The sequence below is a fragment of the Theobroma cacao genome, chromosome 1, assembly GCF_000208745.1.
Source record: "Theobroma cacao cultivar B97-61/B2 chromosome 1, Criollo_cocoa_genome_V2, whole genome shotgun sequence".
NCBI classification, from domain to species: Eukaryota; Viridiplantae; Streptophyta; class Magnoliopsida; order Malvales; family Malvaceae; genus Theobroma; species Theobroma cacao.
Genome location: NC_030850.1, coordinates 32,250,134 through 32,274,131, shown reverse-complemented (window position 1 = coordinate 32,274,131; position 23,998 = coordinate 32,250,134). Strand labels below are relative to the sequence as shown.

The following is a 23,998-nucleotide window of genomic DNA, read 5'->3' as shown; positions in this document are numbered from 1 at the left end:
AAGTACGTGGGCCGACTGGTCTCATAAATACAGCAACCAAAGTTAATTACAACCACCGAAGGTTGTTAGGGTCAATAAATCCACGAAAGTAATGTCGGGATCCAAAAGTCCACGTGTAGCCTACGGAACGAATGTCCGGAGGGGTCTGATTTTGTTGTGACAGAAACTACACGATAGCAGATCATACTATCTCATTTAAGTTTTTATAGGCCATTGACAATAGGGCCTGAAACTTTTGAAGACCGTAGCAAAGATGATTGAAAATTGTCATGAGGGCGTCATTTTCTACTTTTTTCCACTAGAAGAATGAGCTTACCCATTGATGCTATCTTCCAATTAAACGTGCCCCATGTTAGCATGTTACCCAAAAGATGGAAATCGCTTTTTTGAAAAGATGAGCTCAAATGTGCTTGACACTTCAGAAAAGTGTATCAATCCAGTGCTAACATGGTTGATCTTTACCTAAATTCAACCATTGACAGAAAAAGGGGAGGTAGTGAACCTGTGGAGACAAATTATAGTGGCATGCCATATCCCTGAAGGGGGATATTTACAAGTCTTTGTCTTAGATTTCTTTTCCCCTTTTTTTTTTTTTTTTTTTCTAAAGTGCTTTACTGCCCCATTTCATCCCTCTAGTACATCATCCTTTGAAACGTATTTGTAGAAGTGGTTATCATAAAGCCTATTCCATCTGTTCTTGTTGACAAATATTACTCAGACAACCAAGGAAAAAAATTATCAGATTAAACCACTTGGCCATTGCAGTGCAGAGGAGTAAGAGAGTAACCTCAAGCAACTAACATTCCATAGTGTTGATGAATCTGGACATTTTGGCTTGATAATTCAAGTGCTATCCTTTTGGTGGCAAAAAAGTATATATCCATTGGATCACAGTATAGTATTGAAGTTTTAGCGGATTGAGGAAGACCCTCCATCCCTATTATGATGAGGAAGACTCTCACATGGAAATGCTATAGCCAGCATTCGAACTCCGGACAATACATGCCCGGTTCTGATATTATCAGTCAATTTGACATAAACTTGAATGGTCGCCAATTTTCAAAATTTATAAATTCCCTGTTCCAGTACCTCTGTTCTTTTTTTTTCTTTTTATCCAGGGAGTCAGTACTCAGTACTCCTGCTCATTTTCTTGTCTGTTGTTTGTTTTTTAATTGGGATTTTGAAGATGAACAGATTGACTCTCAGACACAGAGAAAAGAAAACACAGCAAAAGGACATTGATGTACCGAGGGAACCAATTCCGGAACAAGTATGCGCAGAGGCGTCGAAATCCAGCCCCACCTCAACATGCCAACACAAAACATATGAACAAAAAAGAGCACAACACCAATTATGCATTGTCAAATCATTGTATATTCCTGCAGCAACAATCACGAGGTGGTGGCCCTTTAAAAAGATCTGAGAGAATATTAGCGACTTTTCAATGGCAAAATAAAAGTTCCCGTTCGGAAAAACAAAATGTCAAACAATCTGACAACTCTACTGCCTGCATGAATGGAGTTTAATTTTCTGCAGGCATAACAATACAGAGTGGAATTCAATGCTTACTCAGATAAGTACGAAAAAAGGAGGAGAAAGACAAACCACGATAGATTATGAGCGAAAGCCTTACAATTATTCGACTACGCTCCATCACACTTTTAGCCTTTCTTTAAATTACAACCAAAGGATAAACTAAATAACCGATTATATGAAAACCATTGCATGCCCTTTCTGAAGCTATAACTAGCTGCTGCAACTGCAATGGCTTCTGAATTCTGATATAGGGGATTTTGACATGTGAAAACTAGGTTTCTGTAGTGTGATTTGTTTATTATATAGCTCAGGAGGGATAGACAGAGACGCAGATGGTGAGTTAGGTGGGAACAGCGGATGCTAATTGCATAGCTCTCAAAATGAAAATTCTGATAAGAAACCTTTCAAGATGTTAATAACGAGAGTAGCAGATTTAGCTAGGAGTCTTACAAGGTCAAGAAAAGGTCTTACAAGGTCAAGAAGAGATTATGGTGGATGGGGAGAGAGAGAGGAAATAAGGTGAAGAAGGGGATAGTTTTTTTTTTTTAAAAAGCTCAGGTAGGATAGCACCAAAGAACAGGTTAACATGCCTTTGCTATGAAGAAGCTGCTTGCCAAGCATTGATCATCGTCCATGAAGATTGCTCTTCTACAGAATCTCCTTAGAATTATGCTGCCAACCATACCAGTTTTAGCGATGATAGCATCCATGATGATATCTTGTTAATTAATAAACCTGCAGCAATAAGTAGTAGGATAATCTTAAAAATCAGATGGAAAAACAAGAATTTTACGTATAATTGATGAGAAAAATAGTATTAGTTGCTTAGAGGAAACAGTGAAAAAGGGGACGAAGGGGTTGGCTTTCGTCTACCTTTTGCTTTTATTGCTACTACATTTAAATAAAGAGCATAAATGTCTATAAGCACAGCCGACAGAGCAAAGAAGGGTTGCCCTTTAATTTTTACTTAATCTAAGCTGTGCTTTCTGAACTGATACTAATCACGACATTATTTCAACGCTGCAAAACAAAGAGCTGATCACAAAACCAATGGATTGAAAGGATGGAAAAGAAAAGACAAAGAATCAGGAATTAAATCGGAAACACCGGAGAGAGAGAGAGGAGAAAGAATGAACTCTTGTGATGCAAAAATTGTTTTAGGAATTGGTAATATTTGTCTTACCTTTGAAGAATCCTCAGCTTGGCTCCCGCAGAGCGAGAAAGGGAAAGGGGAATAGGGAGGGAGGCCAGGGGATGGTGGTGGAAATAATAAAACACGAAGGAAAACTAGAAATGGTTTGCTTAAGATGAATCCAGCTAGGTGGGCTCTCCTTGGTGGACCCGACCTCACCTAGCCTAAGCCCAGCCTACGCCACTAATATATAGAGATTATTATTTTATATATTATTATATTGGCCGTAGTTGTTACATTTTTATTGAGGTATATTTTGAAATATTAATAAATTAAATAAAACTTTATGTATTTCATATTTTATTAGCGTATATTTAGAAAAAAATATAATGAAATTTTTAAATTCAAAATTTTATAGTAGTAGTCGTATAAAAGATAAAAACCGGAAAAGACACGTAGTGGATTGGAACTGGAGGAGGAGCAGCAGGCAGTTACCCAATCAATAACCTTACAGTTAATTTTTGCTCTGCTAAAAAAACTACTGCTTTCGCGCTCGAAGAAAACCCTAGAATTTTCCCCTGAATCCCCATCGAAGCCCTAAATTCCCGAAAACAGAAGCCAATTGCTTCTCTAGGAAGAAGTGGCAAATTTGGTTGGTTCGCAAGAACCCTAAGTAAAAATCTGGGGGGAGGGGTGAAAAGTTACCATGGACGCCAAGGACATCCTTGGACTGCCGAAAACTCCGTTGCCAATAACCCAAGAGAAGAAACCACGTCCCCAGAAAGATTCCCAGAGAAAACCCGATGGCATTTCTCGCGAGGTAAAAGAAAAAAAAAATTTAAGTCGCTTGTTTTTCTATCTTTTTTAATTTTTTAGCTTGCACTGAGTGAAAGAGGGCTTCTTTTTTTGGTTGGAATCGTAGGTTTATGCCCTTACGGGAGGGTTAGCTCCGCTTATGCCTTCAATTGACGCCTCCCAATTGAAACGACGCCCACCATCGGATGAGAAGGTTTTGCTAAGACTCCTTTTGCTTGAAAGACTACTTTTTTTTGCTTGCATTTTACTTCCAAATAAGAAAATAAAGTACATTTGGATGCAAATGCAAAAAAAGTAAATTTTGATGAACCAAAGGTTAAAATTTGGAGGTTCACGGATCTTAGTTTGCATTTGCTTTCATTCAAATCTTAGGAAGTAATATAAGCAACAACCATATGGAGCATAAAACTTAGTAGAATATTTTTATGTTGAATAATTTAAATTTGATATTTCTGGGTGTCAAAGTTATAATTTGCCCCGTGTTTCTTGATGTTGTTGAAATTCTCTTCAGATCACATGGCAGTGGCTTCCTTTCACAAGCTCTGCACGAAAGGATGATTTGCAACTTTACCACTGGGCAAGTATCTGTTTCTAGAAAGACTTCTCCCTTAACTAAGTGCGCATTTTTAAGGTCTTAGTCTCTTGTATACCTTACAGGTGCGAGTCGTAAATGGTGTTCCACCGACAGGTGATTATTCCTTTGCAAAGTATAATAAGGTAATAATATATTTTTCTTTTTTCCCTCTATGTTTTGTCACAAATTAATTTATGCTGCATTTCTTTTTTGTTTTATCTTTTTCTTTTATACTTTGTTTGTTCATGAAATTGAACATGTTTGTTCGTCTGGTGTGGTGCAGTCTGTTGATGTTATCAAATACACAGATGAGGAGTATGAAAAGTATTTAACTGATCCTGTATGTATCAACTTGAGGTTGCAGCTCTATTTTTAAGTTTTCCCACTAATTGCTTCAGTTTGGTTCTAAGTGAAAGTAGTTGTTGAATTAGGGCCTGTATTTGAGCCGCCATGAATTCAATTTGTCAGTTTAATTTGCTTTTCTTTTGCCTTGTTAATTAGGTGTGGACTAAGGAAGAGACAGACCAACTGTTTGACTTATGCGAACGGTTTGATCTCCGCTTCATTGTTATAGCTGACAGGTTCCCGACATTCCGGACTGTGGAGGAATTGAAGGATCGCTATTATAGTGGTATTCTATCCAACTGCTAGACTTTCTATTGCCAATCATCCAAGTCACTTCTTTTCTGTTCATTCTACGGTTTGAATTTGCATATAATTTTATCCATTATCTATGGAATTTTATTTCAATTTATTTTTGAGATGTTATATGGTTCTCATAATGATTATGGCACTATCTGTATGTAGTGTCTCGAGCCATACTGATTGCTAGGGCTCCATCTCCTGGAGAAGTTGCAGGGCATCCTCTTGTTAAGGTCTGGTAGCTATATAAGCAGCATTTTATATGAATAATTTACTTTTATGTTGCAATTTATAGTAACAGGAATAAGCTGTTATAGTATTTATATCACTCTAGATTATTATTTCATTTCCTTTGTTATTTAGTATAGTTCTGATATTATCCTCTCGGTATAGGAACCCTACAATGTTTCTCAAGAGACGGAACGCAAACGTGCTTTATCGATGGTCCTTTCTCAAACAAAGCAGCAAGAGCGGAAAGATGCCGAGGTATATACTTTTGCTTTTCACTTATGATTGCTGTTTATCATATGACCTTCCCAGCATTTATTTGCATGTGAGCTTGTTGGTTGAATAAGTACTCAAAATCTTGACTGGTCTATGGTTTGTTTCTGCAGGTTCTTGCCGAAGCAAAAAGAATAGCCGAGTCACGCATGGCTGCACAGGTAAGTATTAATTGGACAAGCTGCTATTTAGGCATTTGCAATTGCCAACGAAAGGGGAGTGTTAATAGTTCTGTCAGTTTATGTCATACTTGGATTTCAGAATTGGAACCAAAGGAAATAAAATTTTCAACTTGATTAGTTTTGCATTCAAACTTAGAAAGAAATCGGGGTGGGGAGGGGGGGTTCATATACTTGCATATGTGATTGCACCTGGGTTTTCCACAATCTAGAATAATTTAGCTTTCTATGTTTTGAACTGTTCAGGGTGCTGAAGAACCTGATTTGCCAGTCACATCAGATATTGGTCCTGAAAGTGTTGAGAGGGCTATTGGTCATGGAGATACTATATCTCCATCCAGTGTTCAAGTTCCCTCTGCAGCTGTTGCACCTTCTACTTCAATAATGGCTGATAATGCCTCTACTCTTGCTTCCTTGCGCATGGTATGTGTGACATCTAGTCTTCAGTTTTCTCTCTTGTCTGTTTCGATCAAAGAATAAAATAAATAAATAATTAGAAGTGGCTGCTTCTGTCCTTAGGAAATGTATGTGATCCGACTTATTATATGTGCTCCCCTTTAATAATTCATTTTGTTTTCTTCCAGTATTTTTTGTGGTCAAATTAATATCTGAGGCAACTGTTACCTCTCCTTGGAAGTTTGTGTGTGTGAGGGTGTGTGCTTTTCAAAGGTTGTTTCTGGATATTCTTTGCTCTTGTAAACAAGTATGCTAACTGCTTTTACATAATTTTCAGCTTCGAGTATATTTGAGAACATATGCACTTGAGCAAATGGTCCAAGCTGCAAGCTCCTCTGCTGGACTTCGGACCATCAAGCGGGTTGAGCAAACCTTACAAGATCTTGAGGTTTGTCTATGCTCCCTGAAATGTGATGCTGTGCAGAGATTCTTATATTGGTTATTGGTGGATGATGTTATTGTAATATTATATGCATGATGACCAGATATTAAAACTCAGAATATATATTATGAGTATATTCGTAGTATGATTTCTCAGATCATGAGGTCTTATTATCTTTTCAGATGAAAATGGTTTTATTGGAGACAATCTAGAGATTCAGTAAAACAGACATAATTCGAGTTGAGTGTGCTTGTTTATAATTTTTGTCATTGTTAGATGACTGCTCATATTAAGAACTCAAAGTTAATCCTGTTTATCAGTTACTTTTAATAATATTGCCAATTGCTCCTTATTTCTATCCATTTGGCTGTGATTCAATTCTAAATCCTGTGAACATTCTTCATTAATCTAGTTTAATTATCTTTTTGAAATAGTTGTAAAAATCTAAACTAATTTTTTACAGGTTAATTTGAAACCAAAGGTGCCAACAAAGGCTGTTTGTGCTGAGCATCTAGAATTAAGAAAAGAAATTCTAACTTTGCTGAATCTGCAGAAACAGGTATCTCATATCTTTAATTTATCTAAAGATTAGGGGTCTTCTTTGTGCTTGTATCTTATAATATCTAATCCTTAAATGTAGTGAATGCCACTCCTTTACTCATATAGTTAGGTGAAATGCGCATAAGTTGTATTTTGCTTCTATTTTGGAGTTCTTTTTCCCCCTTAAAGTAAACGGATGAATGAATGTCTGGTAAAATACTCCCATCCTCTTAAGTTTTAATCGAAATTCCAAGAGGGTCTATTAGGTTTCAAAATGGATATCCCGTCCCAAAAAAGTATTTTTCGTTGGACACATAGGTCCAGCCGTTAGTCAACCGTTAATGTTTTCGTTAGTTTGATGACGTGGCAATATTGGAAGGATAATTTTACTTTTTATTAATTTTTTCAAAATTTTTTTTATAATAATAATAATTTTTTAAATTAATAAAGAAGAAATGGCATTTTAGTACTTTTATATTTTTTGTTAACGGTGTTTATACTTTTGGGATGGATTGTTCATTTCGAAAACTAATGGACTTGCATGGAATCATGACTAAAAATTAGAAGGTGAAAGTATTTACCCATGAATGTTTGTTTCACATGTCATGTTTAAAATTTGTTTCTTTTAGCAGAAGTTACCTTGGCACATTTTGATCCATTCTAGGCTTCTATTCTGTCTATATCTTGGATGATTGTTAGTAATAGTAATATGTTATTCCCTTTTTAACTTTGTCTTTTTTTGTTTCAACTTAGACAAGAATGACGTGCAATATGATAAACTAAGACAGTGATAAATTGTCTCTTGGTGAATGACTGGCAACTTTGTCTTACTACGCAGTTTCAAGTATTAATGATTTTTGTCTTACTATGCAGTTTCAAGTATTAATGGTTTTCATGCACTATTGCACATGCTTAGAGTTGGATTGAATATTATTTTAGAACCTGAGGTGTCTGATTTTCTGTCCCAGTGTTTCCCTGACAGAGTATCATTTTTGGGTTTTAACAGAAGGCCAAACTTTGTTAAGATCAACAAAATTATTGTGTGATTTAGTTATAGTTCATATATCCATTTTTTTTAATGAATTTATTATTTATCATGAAAAGCATATACAAAGATTTCTTATTTTTGTAGAAGTTTGATAGGTAGTTCTGAATATAAATCAGATCATTCATTTTACCTGTACTAATTAAGCTAAGATGTTAAGAGTCTGGGGTTGTAGATTTTGAGTTGGGAAAGACATCCATAGGTTGTGTCTGAATTATGATTGATTAGTAGTTCACAATATTAGAGGTGGTGTGCTGCTTAGTTCATTGATCTTATGTGATTTTTAACAGTTGCAATACAAGGAGGCAGAGGGTTCATCTTTCCGTGATGGTTCCTACGGTGATATGCCAGGCACACCTAAGGTTGAAAATCTGAGTTTCTGATTTCTATAATTTTTTCTAGTTTTATGGACTTTTGATTATTAGAACCCCTTTTGAATTGTTCAATTCTTGAAATTTTGGAGTCTGTTAATGTGCAGCGATCACATCGTGTTGTGGATCAGGATCGAACATTTGTTCCTGACGCCATTAGTTTTGGAGGTAATATATCTCTTTTAGTTGTTCTTTGAGATGAGTTGGTTATATGTTTTTGATTACTTGCATATTTGACTGTAATTTAGGTGAAAGGGCTGGCAAAAGGGAGCAGAAACGCAAGGTGTGCGCCAATTATGTTCTTTAATCTTTTCTATTTGCTTGCCTTTGTATTTTCCAATACCACTGTGCTTTGTTTAGTTTAGATGTAATCTCTTCTTATGATGTCATTTCTAGGGACCTGGAAGAGTATCTGAGACTCCATCTTCACCAGCTCACAAAAGGCCAAGAAAGATGAAAGCTTTAGATCTATAATAAGGGGTGAGCAAGCAAATTAACCTCGTATAAGGTAATAGTTCTCTATGAGACCTTTCCAAAAGAAAAAAGAAAAAGTTGTCTATGAGCTGGTTATGTTTCCATGCTTGAACTGGGTCCCAGTTTAGATGTTATAGATGTAGATTCTCTATTGTATCTTTTACCATGTTTCTCTAGTATTTAGTTAGGATATTGCTTTTTTGATACTCCAAATCCACCAGGCTGGATTTGATTACATTGCGGGATTTCAGGGGCAGGCTCGTGGCAGCTCCATTATGAATCTGCCAAGTACATCAGAAGCAGATTTTGAAGCTCCATGTTTTGACTACTAAACTTATTTTCTTAACTAAATACAAGCTTTTTAGTCACAAGTAGGAAAAACTCAACATCTTTTTGAATGATTTGCATAAAGCATCAGAATTCAAAATCTGACATATTTTACTGATTTCCTTAGCTGGGAATTGGACGTTTGATTTTGTAAAATTTTCTGGTAGGCGAGGTGCTAATTGCTTTGTAATTTTACGTTTATGTTGACCCTTGTAAATATATTTCTGTATGAGAATGAAATCAACATGTCTTCACAGGAGAATTTGTGGTGAGGAACTAATACTTACCTTTCACTAGTTTTTAGTCTCTTATTATAATTCCCCACCAAATGATAGAAGAATGTTAAAAATGTAACTATGTGTGTTCCATCGGAGAACTTACGATTTTGAATCTATTATTAAAACATTAACGTGTGTGAGAGAGGAAGATGAAGATTATTTCTTTGGCCATAAATTGTTGCTTGCTTTTTTCCAACTTCCTCTGCCTTTCTTCGAATCTGCATCCGCGGCCATTCATGTGCAAAGTTAAACTCACACGCCAATGATGACTAAGATATTTGCGAAGCTAAGCCCGAGTGTATATCAAGCTCTTTCATTCGTAACGCTTTTTCATTAGGAGTCCTTTGCTCCCCTGGCAGTCCAGTCTCCGGCTTGGTAAATGTGGCTGGCTTCTCCCAATGTGCCATGCCAATGTTCTTATAGTCTTCGGATTTTTGGTTATTTATCTTAAATTTTAAAAATAGAATTTAAATAGATTTATAAATTATGGATTCATTTTTTTAACTTAAAAAAATATGTATAATAAGTTATGAAAGATTTATGTTTATATATTCAAGATTTATCCAATTTTTTAGTGATGTGTGATATTATATTCCATCTAATTGTATAATGCTCTTATTGTATTGACTTTTTACACATAAAGAATGGAGGTTTTTACACTAATTTGGATTGCATTAGTTTTTTACTTACGGAGAAGAGATTTTTTTACTAATTTGGATCTACCTCGATCTTTGTATTTCTCATGAGAGTTTTGTATTAATGAAGATTAGAATGCGAGAATAGAGATTTTTATATTAATTCAGATATATCTCGATTTTTGTATTTATCATGAGACGCATCAATGAAGATTCGGATACGTTAAATTTTAAAAATAAAATTTAAATAAATTTATAAATTATGAATTTATATTCTCAACTTAAAAAATATATTTAATAAGTGATGAAAAACATATATTTATATAACACCTTTATCTCTTATTAGCGTGAATTCATGACATCTATCCACTGGCTCCTGCGATGTCTAACTTGTCAAGGCCTCAGGGTAACTTACAACTCTTGCAGAAAAAATAAAAAAATAATAATAATTGAGCCTCGAGTTAAGGGAGGTGCTCCAGGATCTCGGCGCAGTGTACAGAGCAGAGCACGACAGATATTGCAAACTGAATTGCAGCTGATGATTGAAGGTGCCACCGGCTCTCAGTTTCAACTTTCACGTCACCATCAATTTGCGTATTTGCGTACCTATGGCCTCCAATTCTACAATTTACTTCTGTGGTTCAGATTTAATCCTAAACTGTACCCACCGCTAAATTGGATCCACACCGTCTCCTACCTAGAGCTCAATCTGAAATTTTAGTAGAAGCAAAAAGATCAGCACGTGTTTCTCCAAGTGTCCAACGTGAGGGCATAAGCATGACCAACCTCATCGCTTTAAGCTCGCCTCGACTGCTTCTCAAACCCCCTCACAGTGTTAATTTGAAACATTTTCGGTCCATAGATTGTTGCAGTATAAGAAAGCAGAGCAAAACAAGTCTAAGAAACTCTTGGCCTTCTATCTCTCTCTCGCTTTTTGGTTCTGGTTTCGTTTTGGGTCCCCTTATTGACGGACTTCATTCGAGGGTCGACCTCGTGGTCTACCAAAGTGGGGCAATAAACATTGGTCCTCTCCACACGAATATATGGGTAAATTGGATTCTTGGTTACCTCTTCTTTATGCCTCTTAATTTACTGTCCAGACTCTCTTCGTTTTTCTATCTTTCTGATAATTTCTATGTGTTGGAATGGTGTTAGGTCCCTCCTTTGCTGGGATTGTTCTACTGCACAGTTGGGTTGCTGCAACTCTTCCTGGATGAAAAGGCTTCTTCAGAAGTTCCCGAGGGGACCCTGGAAAAAGCGGGCGGGTCTCTGATGTGAGTCAATTAATGCTATCTAGTTTCTAAATTCTGTTTCTCATGATCTCAACCAGGATACGGTTGCGGATTTACAGGAAATGTTTTAAGCACTGCAATGAAACTAAACATGAATCAGTTCAGATTACTGCAAACTGTATTGCCTCATAGCTTAGACCATATCTTTTGAACACAGAGCATTGGTGCTATTTATCGAACTGAGTGCTGAAATGTATAAAAATGGAGTAGCGGACAACATCGAGGCCTACATATTATTTGCAGCGGCAGAGCTTTTATGGTTCTCCCTGGACAGGACACGGCTGGGTTTCACCTTAGCATCCATCATTGGCATATGCTGCCCCCTAGCTGAAATTCCGTTGATGAAGTAAGATTGCTTTCTTAAGCATAATTTCATCACCTACAAAATAATTAGAAGTAGCTATATACAATTTCACTAAAATGTTGATGCTTGCTGACTTTCAGGTTCTTCCACCTCTGGTACTACCCACAAGCATATGTAGAGATCTTTGGACAGGTAATTAGTTATTTGCTAAAGAGAAACTTAATCAATTAGAAGCTTCTATGACATCAGAAGTTGAGAGTTTGAGTTCTATACAGGGACTAGTTACTTGGACAGTCACCTGCTATTTTGCTTACACGCCATTCATTGTCTGTTTATCACGCTGGCTACAATCAACCATTAATGCTGCTGATACAGAGAAGTCTATCTAATCTAAGGAGCTGATAAGGATCTGTTCCATGATTCAAATTTTACTGCAGCTGCTTAGTAAAACGGCAGAGATGAGAGAATCTTATGAGTATTGAATGTTAACAGTGATTTAAATTTCCAAATGAAATATGAAATGAGTATCTTTACAAGATTACATATATTTCATTCACTATGAAAAAGATAACCTATGCATCTAGATAAAATATGCAGTCACCTTTACCTTGGGATTGCATATCTTATAAGTATTAACTGAATGGTACATGCATAGACAAACCGGCGTCAGAATTCAGATGCAAAGCAATCTCAGTCTTCGTGAAACCAGAGAAGAGATCATCAACTTTTTCAGCTTCTAATGCGAAAAATGAAGCTAGCCAGTAAAGACAATATTCATGATATCTGGGAACTTCTCCTTAATTGCAGCTTTGATTCCTGATCCAATGGATTCAGGCCCCGTATACTTTACAACGCATGCCCCGGCCTCGATGGATAACACTTCCACGCTCCCACCATAGTTCTTAATAGCTGGTCTCAATATATCAAGATGACGATTCACTGCCTGTCGTTATGAATGCCAAATTAATTTAGCCGATACACAATTTTCCTGTTGACAACTTTATTTTAAATAGAAAACCCACCTCAACAGTTGTTTCCCTTTCTTCAGCATCATATACTTGTCGAATATCCTTGACTGCATCTCCAAATTTTTCCTTCAAAACTCTTTCAATCCCCATTTTCATGGTGGTTGTTGAGCTAGGACAGCTTCCACATGCTCCTGTCATCAAATATAATGCAGCAAAGTCTCAGTTCACTTGAATAATTGTAGTAATTTGTATGTGGGAAAATACATTAAAGCCAACTGATTGCCCCTTGCTTTATTACTAAACTGGTTTACATAATAGCAGAAATAAATAAATTTCTATAAAATAGCCATAAGTATAAAAAAAAAAAATTTTAAAAAAGAAGAGAGAAAAGTCAACCAGACCAAGAATCATGAAACGAAATTGTCAATAAATCAGGAGAAAAGACCCAAGTGACCTTCGAGTTTGAGAGAGATGACACCATCTGCAACGGACACAACGCCGACGTTTCCGCCATCGGCAACCAGGTAAGGCCTGACATCCTGCAGAACCACGTCCACGTTTTGACAAGTGAGCTCGAACTGCTGTGCGGAGTACAGCCCAGGAGAGGAGCCAGTGGGTGCGCTTGGGCTGGAGCTCGACGCTTTTACGGTTGTTTTCAGTTGGATTCTTGTATGAGGGACCCGTCTGTGTGGGTTTTGGGATATGAATTGTGGGATTCGAAAGGTTTTAGTCAGGGCTTGCGGAGAAGAAGAAGTGAGGGTTTTGGTTGCTGCAATGGACGCCATTTCTGGTGCGGAATTGTTGCTGATCTGGGAAAAGATTCTCATATAAAAAGAAAACGACTATTTAGTTGTTACTTGTGGTGGAGCTTGAAACTTTTTAATTTGTTTTATTTTATTTCAGAAGTAGTATGTTTTTGGTTTTTCAAAAATGAAAGAAGTATTGACATATTACATAATATCATGAGCAAGGTATATATGTTTGTTGTAAACTTGAACAAATTACACGGACCGTCAAAGTGGTGATTATGTGCTCTCCCACCATTTATTATATAAGATGGTAAAAGAGAGGTCGAAAATGGGCAGATGCTAATACGATCCCGCCAAAACCCACAAAAATAAATATTCTCAAAGACGAAAAAGAAATAAAAAGAAAAGCTGTTTACATTTTTTTTTTAAAAAAAAATTGGAGCTGTTTGACCACGAGGACAAAAGACCGGAAAACCCCCTAGGGTTTTCTGCACGAAAGATTCCGCACCACACACTCCACTCTTCACCGAAAATGGTGAATCCTCTTCCTGACACTGACGCACTCCAACAACAACCTTTCGGCAAAGCAACCCCAGTCGAGGTCAGCAGCGACGAGGAAGGCTTTCGAGGCGCCTGGTACTTGGCCACAATTCTCGAATTCCCTCCCAAATCCACTTCCAAGAAACGCAAGAAGGCCTTGGTTCAGTACAAGACTTTGCTCGCCGAAGATGGCTCATCCCCTTTGACTGAACACGTCGACCCCGCTTTTGTACGGCCGTTGCCGCCTCAAGAGAAGGAGGAGGATGGTCAAGTGTTTGAGGTAAACGACGTCGTTGATGCGAGGTATAGAGATGGGTGGTGGACTGGGGTTGTGAGAAGGGTTTTGGAAAAGTCGAAATATAGGGTTTATTTTGATAATCCTCCCGATGTTATTGAGTTTGAGAGCAAAGATTTGAGGGTTCATTGGGATTGGATCGATGGCAAATGGGTTCGACCTGAAAAGCAGGTATGTGGTAACACGGCCATCTTGGTTTTTTTTTTTTAAATTCTTTTTGATCTGGGATTTTTGGGTTTATTTCATATTCCAGAGCTGAATTTTTTTGTTTTGTATTTTGGAGGAAATGGTAATTTATGGGTTCACTAATTTTAGCTGTCATTTTTTTTATGTCGAAATTGCGGATCTCACTGCATGTAACTTTTTACCTTTAAAAATTTCCTATTACAACTATGTTTTCATGATTACTGCAAAAAGTATACAAGATGGTTAGGGTTTTTTGAGTGCTTGAGTTAAATAATTAACTCGAACAATATGTTTAATTTGATATTCTTTCTTTGTTTTAGCTCTGCTAATTTTCATTTGTAATATATTTTGGCCTTGGTATCATGCAATTGTAGTTGGATGCAAAAGGCAATTATAGCCGCGCGAACTTTGTAATTTTCCTGAATCATGCTTGCCTCTTGTTTAGTTTTTATTTATTTTTTAATGTAATTGCATTTTCTTGTTTATGTCAGATCCAATTGTTATTATGTCGTCTGTGTATTAGTTTCTACTCTGCATGTGTTTGTACATTTATGCATCTCTGCTGTTGGTTAATCTCACTTTGCGTAGTTTTTAAGACGGTATTATCCTGTTTTCTATTATATGTCATTTGTGGAATTGAAGATTTGTGCAGCCTGGTTGACCTTTTGTACCATGTGAGTGATTTATTTTTTAATTTTATCTTTTTAAAGCAATCAACAGGCTCCATTTTTAGCTCAGGGACAGCAGTGGAGGTAAGTATTGACAAAGAAAGTATACGTGATGTTTGGTTCCCTGCATTAGTCATAAAAGAACTTGGGGAGAATAGTTTCTTGGTGAAGTATCAGAGCTCAAGGAACGATGATGAGTCTGGGACAGTAAAAGTTGTTGTAGATTCCCTCCATATCAGACCCACTCCTCCTCGTTATGCAGATAGAAATTATGAGTTGCTGGAAAGAGTGGATACAACATATAATTTTGGTTGGCGAAGTGGAGTAATTACCAAAGTTCTTACTGGAAGAAGGTACAATGTGTTTTTTAAGCATGGAAATGAGGACAAGGAACTCACTCACACAGATATAAGGCCTAACGTTGAATGGATTAATGGCAAATGGGTTAGTAAATCCAAGGTATCTTTTCCCTTGACAATTTTTGTTTGCCATTGTTTTCCCACCTTAAATTTAAATGAGCTCATTGTTGTGTTCGTGGTACTGAACATGGGCCTAGAGTATACATTTTAATTTTATCTTAAGAAGAGAAGGAAATACTGATTTGAAATGTGCTTTTTGACTGTGTCTAAGTTGATTACTGCTTATTTCAATGATTACCTTCTCTATATTACTAGATTGAAAAATGCATTGCATTTATGCCTCATCTCCTTCGCTACTCTTATTTCCATTATCTCTATACAGATGTGTTGAACTAGTTGTGGATTATACATTTTAGTTTGCTTTAAAATCTACTCAGATTTTACAAATAATAACTTGCCATGTTGAATGCCGTAAATGTTGTTCTAGTTCTGGTATCACCTGGACTTCTTGTTGTAGATTTAGAATACTTCATTGTGATTATTGTAGAAGTTTATTATGCCAATGCAAGGTTATTCATTTATTGGTAGCTTAAGCTATAGGCTTTTGTTTCAGGAAGTCTTAATTGCTTCTGAAGAGCAAGAGCAGATAGGAAATGCTCACTGTGGTACTCAGAACCCCGTGGTGGCTGGAGAACATGGAAGTTTGTTTGCCACAAAGGATAGCACTGAAGATAAGACTCCTTTGACAAGTATAAGCAAGAATTTTATGGAGCAGCCAACTCCCGCTGATGAAAACAATGCTTTGCTCTCAAGCAAGAAGAAGATCAAACTAGAAACACCTAATGGCAACACTTTGCGCTCACGCCCTTCTAAAAAGTCAACCGAAGGAAACACAGTGGAGACACGATCATCAGTCTCAGGCGATCAGTTGAAAGATATGCTTAATGAAACATCATGTAAAGAAGGTACTCCAAAGACTGGTGGAACAGGAACTAGATTAACGAAGAAAACTGTGATTGTAGATCAGCCTTGTGCTAAGAGTGAGAGCCCTTTGACAGGAAGCACAACTGTGAGTTAGATTTCTTCTTTTGGAGTTTCATTGTTCATATTATCACCATAAGATCAAATTTGTTTCCTTTTTTGTTACATTCCTATTTGATGATGAGAAATGTATAAATATCACATTAAAATCCAGTCCACTTCACAACTCTATGGTATCTGTGTATGGTCCCTGAGTTGCCTTTCAACTGAAGCACGTAGCTTCTAAAAATCCTGTGTTAAAGTAAGTTTTGTTCTAAAATATGTTAGAAAATAATGTCTGGCTTCAAGGATAATCATTACTCAAAGAAGAAATGAAGATTAGCTTGCCCCTTTAGTATCGTACCAACTAAAAAAAATTCATGTCTACAAGAATATCATCAAAACTTGTCCTGCTTGACATAGTTGAGGTTGATACTTCTCAATGGGTTGTTTCAAGTGTTAAGCAAAGTTGTTTTTCAACTGGGATATTCAATGTGCCCCACTTGCTTTGCAGCAAACTGCTTCGAATGACTGCCTTTTCTGTCAACATCACCGTTCTAACTGGGTAATGATCAATGATTATTGGCACTTTGGTTTTTTTGGCTCCATTGGCCAATATGCCTGATCTGCACTTGTTGCTACTACTTTCATCTGACCTATATTTCCCCTTACTAATGCAGAAGACTAAGCGGCAGAAAGTCAGTTCAGTTGACAGTAAAATAAGTAACCTTGTGAAAAGGAATGTAAGAGCTAGAAAGTCACCAAGTGAAGGTCCACAGGTTTCGACAGCAGGTATATATAGCTGTTGGTTCATGTGCTCCAGGTTTGATATATGTATATGTGTATACACACACACACACACACATATATAGTGTATATATACATGTATATGTATATATATATATACATACATATACATATATATTGTTTAACTTAATGCATATTACATATTTTCAGGCAAGGAGGGAATTACAGGAACTGCTGAAGAAATTAACGAAGGAGAGGTTAAAACGAAAGAAGTTGAAATGCCTATCATCTTAGGATTAACAGCAAAGTCCACAAAGACTTCACAGGCTGAAAATTCTTTTCAGATTCCTAATGATGAATCTCTGAAGCTAAAGGGGGATCCAAAGAATAGCGTAAATGATTCAGTGGGAAATGAGAACATGGTAAGCAAAATTCTTAATAGTCTCTGGCTGAGAGAAAACTGCTAAGATAAGCTATTAATTTGAAGTTGCTTAAATTCTTAATGAGAACAAAGTGTGTCATTATACTGTTGGATTCAGTTAATATTGACCTATATTTCTTTTCCCTTAGTTGTCATGATCATAGGTATGTAGCATTTGTGGTCAACTTTAAGGTCTGTAGAACTACATTTTTGTCAAACTTTTACCTTCAGCAATATCTTTTTTCAAATGCTTATAAAAGTTGAGCAATTTTGCCATGGTGTGCTTGGTTATACGGTATGACTTGTTTTGAGTGTAGTCAGCCCATTTTGCTAAAATTTCTATTTTCTTGAGCCTATTCCATAGCCTGTCTTTGTCTTGATATGGTAGCCAACATGGAATGGGCATCCCCTATGGTGATTAATTTTCTTATATATTCGTTATAGTAGTCCTTTTAACTGTTGGTCTTACTGATATAGGAAATAAAGGAGCAGAAAGTTGGAGTAAGCAATCAGAAAAGGAAGAGGGGAAGACCACGTAAATCTGTAGTTACAAGTCCAAAGGCTTTTGATGCTGGTATATGATAACTTAAGCTTTAGTTTTTGATGGGTATATATAAATCTGCATTTTATGCGAACTTAGTATTATGAGTTGTAGGTAAGGAGCAAAATCGGACTGGAGGTCTTGCTGATGAAAAAGCTTTAAAAGATTGTACGAGTAATGAAACTGAATTGTCAAAACATAAAGGGGTGGATTTGTCAGGTACTTGGAGGTTTCAATTCTTGGTTTGTCGATGTTGCTAATATGCCTCAAGGAAATTAAAATAACTGCTATATAAGGCTGTCTGGGAAGCATTGGGGTAGAGACTTTCAAAGTTTTAACTCAAGTCAAGTGTAGTAGTTGTTTTCTCAAATGAACTTTCCAATTGATATTCTAAATAATACAAGAATAGTTGGTGTAATGGGGGCAGTTACTGGGAAAAAAGATTCGGCTAGTGATTAACCTGAAAGAAGGGGAAACTTTTTGTTGCATTGGGGGTGGGGACGGTTATATTGGAAAGAAAGGTTATGCATGTTCCGAACCACTTTTTCTTCTTGTTTCTGTTGCTGGCTTTTACCTTATGTATATGTAATTACGTCTTGACTATCTTTTAGTCTTTTGTAGTTTATGGTTACGCACCTTATAAATTGTGGATTAACATCCTATTTTGTTAATTTTTGACCCCTTAAGATGCTTTTAAAGGAAGGACAACTGATATTTCTGCTTACAAAACAAAAGAGGTTCACTTGGCGATTGCTGATATTTCCAACATGGCAGATGAGGATCAACCTCTACGAACATGGATAGGAGGAATGCACTCTTCAGTTGATGAAGAATCAAGTAAGCTGCTTCATCAGATATACGACTCCTCATCTGCTTTTATAATTGTTTTCCTCTCTCTCTCTCTCGCTCTCTCTTTGTTGTTACAAGAATGTAGATCATCACTTGGCTTTTTACTTTTATGTTGTTGTTGAGTATGCTTCTTTTCCTCTAGGACTTTCCTCTGGTAGGCTTGTCAATGGATGGAATGAGGAAAGAGAAGGACTAGTTGATGTTCCAGTAGAATCTCTTGCAATTGATGCCAGAGGTAGAAGTCCATTTGATGATGATCGAAGTTTGCCTTTTGTGAAGAAATCGCCTGTCTGGCGAACAATTGAATCAATGGATGTCTTCCAAATTGTGCCCCAAAAACCACATTTTCAACCTTTGGTTGGAAACAAAGAAGAGTTTATTGAAGGATCGGCAATTGGAATCATGGTAACCTTTGCTGGTTTGTTTGAGAAGATATCCATGTTGCATTTTGATGACCCTAGAAACACATTTGACAGCATTTTGGAAAGTCTTAATGACTTGGAAAAGCATGGATTTGATGTTACTTTACTTAAACATCGCTTGAATGAATTACTGTCAATCAAGGAAGGGCAAGGACAGCATCTAGGAGAGAGAGAAAATGCTGGAAGGGAGATAATTGAGAATACAAAGGAGACAACTAAATTTGAAGACGAGATGGAAGAGATTGAAAAGAAGATTACTCAGTTACAAGAAAGACATACTGCCATAAAGTCAGAAAAGGAGACCAAGGATCTTAAGATTGCTAGTTTGAGGTTGCAAGTAGATGTTCTAAATGACGTTATTCAGACCGCCTCGCAGGATTTTAAAAAAGTAGCTACTGCCCCTTGGAAGTTGCCATGATTGACGGTGCACTATTAAAGGTTTCTTGTTCATAACAGTGAGACTTGTGGAGCACAGGTGACGATTATTGTTGTTAAATATGTGGATGCGACTGTAGTGGTGATTAGGTTAGGTGATCAGTAGGGTCATTTGAATTATTAGATCTGAATGTATTAGTTGTTTCATGCACATAGCATTTGGTCTTTGGAGTCATGTATGTTCAGTAATGGGGTCTTTTTTGAGTCAAAATGTGGACCTGTTTCCCCTAGACTAGAAATACTGAAAATGTGAAATACTAACTTTTGTGGAATCCTTTTAATAGAGTTTCTGCAATATTGCTGCTGCACCTGCTCTTGAAGAAGTGAAGCTTTTTCACTCATGCCGGGACGTTAATCTATCTTTTACTACTCATGATTCACCTCTGGTGAGGTGAATTGCAGATTATTTGGATTCCTTCACCCTTTAAGACCTGTGAGTGAGGCAACCCAGCACTTTGAGATGAGTTCCGCTTCTTTTTACCACTACTATTCTCTCGTCTCCCTTATGGAATCTCATTTCCTGGATGTTCTGTACTCGGTTTTGTCCAGTGAGAAACTTCGCCACAGATTCTGGCGAGGCTCCATTCAATCTTGAAATTGCCGTTTTAGCATCTTCTTGTAACTCTGATCTGACAAAACCAAACTGTTGGAACAACTCTTGAGTCAAGTACGATGAACTCTTGTAGGGATATTATTGGTAAAAACACTACTTATCTTCTTGCTTTCTGCCATATCTTTTAAACACCTAAACTAGAGAGGTATTGTACAAGTTATTGACAAAATATTTCCATGATTACAAAAAGTACTCATGCATTTTGACGTTAATGATTTTACAAATTAAGATTGTTAAAAATTATAAAGCTTTTTGTATTTTTGTATTTAGCTTGTCTATAGCTATTTGTAATTTTGCTAATATTTTCCATGAAAGTTGTTGACAAAATACATCCATGTAGTTAAGTAATTTACACAAAAATATGTTTTACATTATTTTTTTCCCCCCAAATTATTGATGCATCGACCTTATCTAGTCCAGGAAGGGACAAAGGTTGCATCCCGTAGTTGCAGGAAAAGATAGTGCATTAATTGCACTTCGTCTTTTGTCTCCAATAATGAAGGGAAGGGCAGTGTTTTCACAACATCCACAAATCATTCACCATTTTCTTTTGTCAAGTGTATGCTTTTAGTAGCCTAAATAAACCAGTTCATGACTCATGAGCCAAGCAGTAAATGTGCTGTGAACGATTATATTTCTTCAATGTAATTTTAAATGAATATCGCTAGTTTGACACATGTTGGTATCAATTTTCCCTTAGTTACTTTGATCTGTTGCTTAATCCAAGTTCTAAGATTAAGATTATTAGGTAGTAGCATTACTAGTCATCTGAAAAATCTTACTTGACGTAGATGTCCAATTTTGATTATCCATTATTTCTCTAAATATTATTTTATAGTATGTGGAACAATCATATTATAAGAAAAAGCGAAAGTAACTCAGAACGAGTGACAGGATTTATTGAGTTATTTTCACTTTTGAGATGTTCAAAAGAGTTTGGTTTAGTAACTCAAATTTAAAGACAATTAAAAAAACTTTTTAACTTTTTTTTGAAGTATGCGTGCTTTACTCTTTCTTTCTCTCGTAATAATGTATATGATGCATTATCAAGTGTTAGTATTTCACCACCTAAAACTTACACCTATTATCCAATTACTGTTGTTCGCATAGCTTTTGATAAGTCGTTTTTTAAGGTGTTTTTCCCATAAGTTTTTCTTCACACAATGGACATGTTATTCCCACAATAAGCATATTCTTTCATACAAAATGTGTTCTCTTAAAAGTATTTTTCTTCTATTTATTGTTTTTAAAAGAGTATTCCTATTTAATATAAATATAAGAGTCTGGCACTTAAGCAAGAAATCAGAAACTATCATCAGAGATTACTTTCAAAACTCTCTCTAAGCTCTTTCAAAGATTCTCTCTAATCAACTTTTTTTTATTCTCCGTGATCCGTTGCTTTTTTCACTGATTCTTATTTTTCACTGTCTACCACCAAAATATTTACATTTCAAGAATTGCTCTAATATTTTTTTGTATTGCTTGTAATACATTCCATTTTATTTATTACAACACGTAACCTTTACACCTAAAAAAACAAAATTAGATATTTTTCATGTACCCCGCGACGTTAATAAAAAAAAATAATTCCCTTTGAAATTACGCACACAGACAAATAAGGGACGAAAGTTGGATCCGGTAGTTGCAGGAAAAGATGGTGCATTAATTTCACTTCGTCTTTTGTCTCCAATAATGAAGCGGTGAGCAGTGTTTTCACAACATCCACAATCATTCACCATTTTCCTTTTTGGAAACATTTGCTTTTAGTAGCCTAAACAAACCAATTCGAGACTCATTAGCCAAGCGGTAAATGTGCTCTGAACGATTATATTTCTTCCTTTAAGCTGTAATTTCTAAATGGGTATCGCTAGTTTGAGACATGTTGGTATGCAATTCTCCCTTAGTTACGTTGATCTGTTGCTTAATCCAAGTTCTAAGATTAAGATTTTTAGGTAGTAGCATCATTAATCATCTAAAAAATCTTGCTTGAAAAACAGAGATGTTAGATGCTTTTCATGTACCCCACGACATTATCCAAAAAATAATAATAATTCCCCTTGAAATTACGCACAAAAAGACAAATAAGCTCAGAACTGCCGACCTGGGGGTCTTTCAATGAAGTAATCGTCATGTCCCCAACACTGAAATCGTGTTCACAAAATATAGTCTTCCAGCTTCGTGACCACTGGGTAGGGAACATGCTTTATTATATATGGGGATTATATATATATATTGCCAGGATCTAGGAGTCAAGGTGTTGCTCTCCATTGGAGGTGACTGTGGAAGCTACGCCTTATCTTCTGGGCGAGACGCACGTGCCCTCGCGGATTATTTATGGCAAGATTTCCTGGGTGGTAATCATAGAGGATCTAGATGCCCCTTTGGTGATGCCATATTGGACGGTATCGATTTCAATATACGACTTGGATCAAATTTATACTATGATAATCTCGTGCGATTCCTGAAAGAAAAAGATAAAACTAATGTTTTTACTTCATTGATCATGGGACTGTACCATATTTTATTTTCATCATGAAGCAAATCGCTGTGTGAATTAGATGGTCACTCACTATGAAAATTTATATTTGGAGTTACACATTTTGAATTCTTCACTATCTAGTATTAGTAGAATTTTATTTACAAGCAATATAAATATTTTTTGACTCAAAGTGATGTAATAAGTCTCTATTTCATTTTTCATTATATATATATACACACATATATATATATAGATGTATATGTGATAGTTATACAGCCATTTCAGGTAGGATATGTTCCCTTACATGATTTGTGCTGCGTTTATTAAGAAGAAAGCAAACAAAAACCATCAGTGCAAAGACGACTCAATAAATTCAAAGATTTAAAACGAAATATTTAAATAAGATTTTTTTTATTGAAATTAAAAAAATTATTAAAATTTTATTCTTTTAACATTTTGATATGTAAAATTTTTAATTAAAATTTTATAATCAAGTTTTTATAATATAATATAAACTCTAAATTAAAGTAAATAAATCTATAAAGATTATAATAATAGTACCTAATTGTTGAATGCTTATTGCAAACTGTAATGAGACTCACGACTTTATGAAGATAATAAAATAACAGACTTCTTGTGTATTCTTTAGAGAAAAATTGAAGTTAAACGAAGAAAAAGCAAATGAGAAAAGAAAAATTCAAAAGTACATATTATACATTGAAAAAAATAATTGATTTTATATATAGAAAAAAAAATTGTTAGAAATCATTAAATGAGTTTATTGAAAATAAAAAAAATAAGTGAGAAAAAAAAACTATTGGAGATTAAATACATATGATCGTTAGTTGATTGAAAAAAAGATAATATAATTAAAAATTAATAGCATTATAAAAATAAAAAAATAATAAAAAATTGATATTTATAAGATACATAATTAAAAAAGTAAAAAAATAAATAATTTTATTAATTATTTTTATTTATATATATTTTAATATAATTAATTATATTATAATTATTATAAAATTATAAATCTTTCCTAAAATTCAGATCTCTCAAAATTAAAGACCTAAAGCCGTTGTTTTGGTGGCTTCACCCAAAGGGCCAGCCCTGCATCAGTGTACCCACATAATCATACTTTGTATATATAAAACAAATCTCCCTATTGTTACAAATATCCCAGAGGATATGTCAGCGTCAATCTTGTAGCAGTTCCACAGCTCCC

The 23,998-nt window shown here is 35.7% G+C and overlaps 4 protein-coding genes and 1 long non-coding RNA gene across 10 annotated transcripts; 3 read left to right on the top strand and 2 right to left on the bottom strand.

Annotated features, from left to right (window-relative positions):
- Nucleotides 1,421-2,832, bottom strand: LOC18613749. Its single transcript, XR_001926347.1, has 2 exons — nt 2,720-2,832; nt 1,421-2,271 (listed from the first exon to the last, which is right to left on the bottom strand). It is a non-coding gene; the product is annotated as an uncharacterized LOC18613749 (long non-coding RNA).
- On the top strand, nt 3,124-9,281 carry LOC18613747 (SWR1-complex protein 4). Of its 2 annotated transcripts, none has more exons than XM_007051139.2 (17): nt 3,124-3,488; nt 3,591-3,677; nt 3,996-4,061; nt 4,142-4,201; nt 4,342-4,398; nt 4,560-4,689; nt 4,866-4,933; nt 5,094-5,186; nt 5,315-5,362; nt 5,627-5,803; nt 6,114-6,224; nt 6,682-6,777; nt 8,094-8,165; nt 8,282-8,342; nt 8,423-8,457; nt 8,571-8,682; nt 8,900-9,281. In XM_007051139.2, the coding sequence occupies exons 1-16, from the start codon at nt 3,375-3,377 to the stop codon at nt 8,646-8,648; spliced, it is 1,353 nt and encodes a 450-aa protein (XP_007051201.2). In that variant the 5' UTR covers nt 3,124-3,374; the 3' UTR covers nt 8,649-8,682; nt 8,900-9,281. The 2 variants fall into 2 exon arrangements, with proteins under 2 accessions (XP_007051201.2, XP_007051200.2); XM_007051138.2 differs by having other exon boundaries at nt 8,870-9,281.
- LOC18613746 lies at nt 10,272-12,025 on the top strand. Its single transcript, XM_007051136.2, has 5 exons — nt 10,272-10,935; nt 11,044-11,162; nt 11,338-11,526; nt 11,625-11,676; nt 11,760-12,025. Exons 1-5 carry the CDS (start codon nt 10,666-10,668, stop codon nt 11,871-11,873), a joined length of 744 nt encoding a protein of 247 aa, XP_007051198.1. The 5' UTR covers nt 10,272-10,665; the 3' UTR covers nt 11,874-12,025.
- LOC18613745 (nifU-like protein 1, chloroplastic) lies at nt 11,957-13,373 on the bottom strand. The gene is made up of 3 exons (XM_007051135.2): nt 12,907-13,373; nt 12,507-12,643; nt 11,957-12,427 (listed from the first exon to the last, which is right to left on the bottom strand). The coding sequence occupies exons 1-3, from the start codon at nt 13,277-13,279 to the stop codon at nt 12,239-12,241; spliced, it is 699 nt and encodes a 232-aa protein (XP_007051197.2). The 5' UTR covers nt 13,280-13,373; the 3' UTR covers nt 11,957-12,238.
- On the top strand, nt 13,626-19,992 carry LOC18613744 (DUF724 domain-containing protein 2). Of its 5 annotated transcripts, none has more exons than XM_018123880.1 (10): nt 13,626-14,207; nt 14,933-15,334; nt 15,863-16,318; nt 16,784-16,834; nt 16,950-17,061; nt 17,227-17,438; nt 17,915-18,011; nt 18,093-18,197; nt 18,666-18,815; nt 18,970-19,992. In XM_018123880.1, exons 1-10 carry the CDS (start codon nt 13,734-13,736, stop codon nt 19,665-19,667), a joined length of 2,757 nt encoding a protein of 918 aa, XP_017979369.1. In that variant the 5' UTR covers nt 13,626-13,733; the 3' UTR covers nt 19,668-19,992. The 5 variants fall into 5 exon arrangements, with proteins under 5 accessions (XP_017979369.1, XP_017979371.1, XP_007051195.2 ...); XM_007051133.2 differs by having other exon boundaries at nt 13,627-14,207; nt 14,933-15,349; nt 18,753-18,815; XM_018123877.1 differs by having other exon boundaries at nt 13,627-14,207; nt 14,933-15,349; nt 18,678-18,815.

Coding starts and splice junctions, on each gene's coding strand:
- LOC18613747 (XM_007051139.2), top strand. CDS start 3,375: ATGGACGCCAAGGACATCCTTGGACTGCCGAAAACTCCGTTGCCAATA. Junction 4,062..4,141: donor ATTTGCAACTTTACCACTGG/GCAAGTATCTGT, acceptor TATACCTTACAG/GTGCGAGTCGTAAATGGTGT. Junction 4,934..5,093: donor CAGGGCATCCTCTTGTTAAG/GTCTGGTAGCTA, acceptor CTCTCGGTATAG/GAACCCTACAATGTTTCTCA.
- LOC18613745 (XM_007051135.2), bottom strand. CDS start 13,279: ATGAGAATCTTTTCCCAGATCAGCAACAATTCCGCACCAGAAATGGCG. Junction 12,644..12,906: donor CATCTCTCTCAAACTCGAAG/GTCACTTGGGTC, acceptor ATTTGATGACAG/GAGCATGTGGAAGCTGTCCT. Junction 12,428..12,506: donor AAAGGGAAACAACTGTTGAG/GTGGGTTTTCTA, acceptor TCATAACGACAG/GCAGTGAATCGTCATCTTGA.
- LOC18613744 (XM_007051132.2), top strand. CDS start 13,734: ATGGTGAATCCTCTTCCTGACACTGACGCACTCCAACAACAACCTTTC. Junction 17,439..17,914: donor CAGTGGGAAATGAGAACATG/GTAAGCAAAATT, acceptor TTACTGATATAG/GAAATAAAGGAGCAGAAAGT. Junction 18,012..18,092: donor TCCAAAGGCTTTTGATGCTG/GTATATGATAAC, acceptor TATGAGTTGTAG/GTAAGGAGCAAAATCGGACT.
- LOC18613746 (XM_007051136.2), top strand. CDS start 10,666: ATGACCAACCTCATCGCTTTAAGCTCGCCTCGACTGCTTCTCAAACCC. Junction 10,936..11,043: donor CTCTCCACACGAATATATGG/GTAAATTGGATT, acceptor GAATGGTGTTAG/GTCCCTCCTTTGCTGGGATT. Junction 11,163..11,337: donor AAAGCGGGCGGGTCTCTGAT/GTGAGTCAATTA, acceptor TTTTGAACACAG/AGCATTGGTGCTATTTATCG.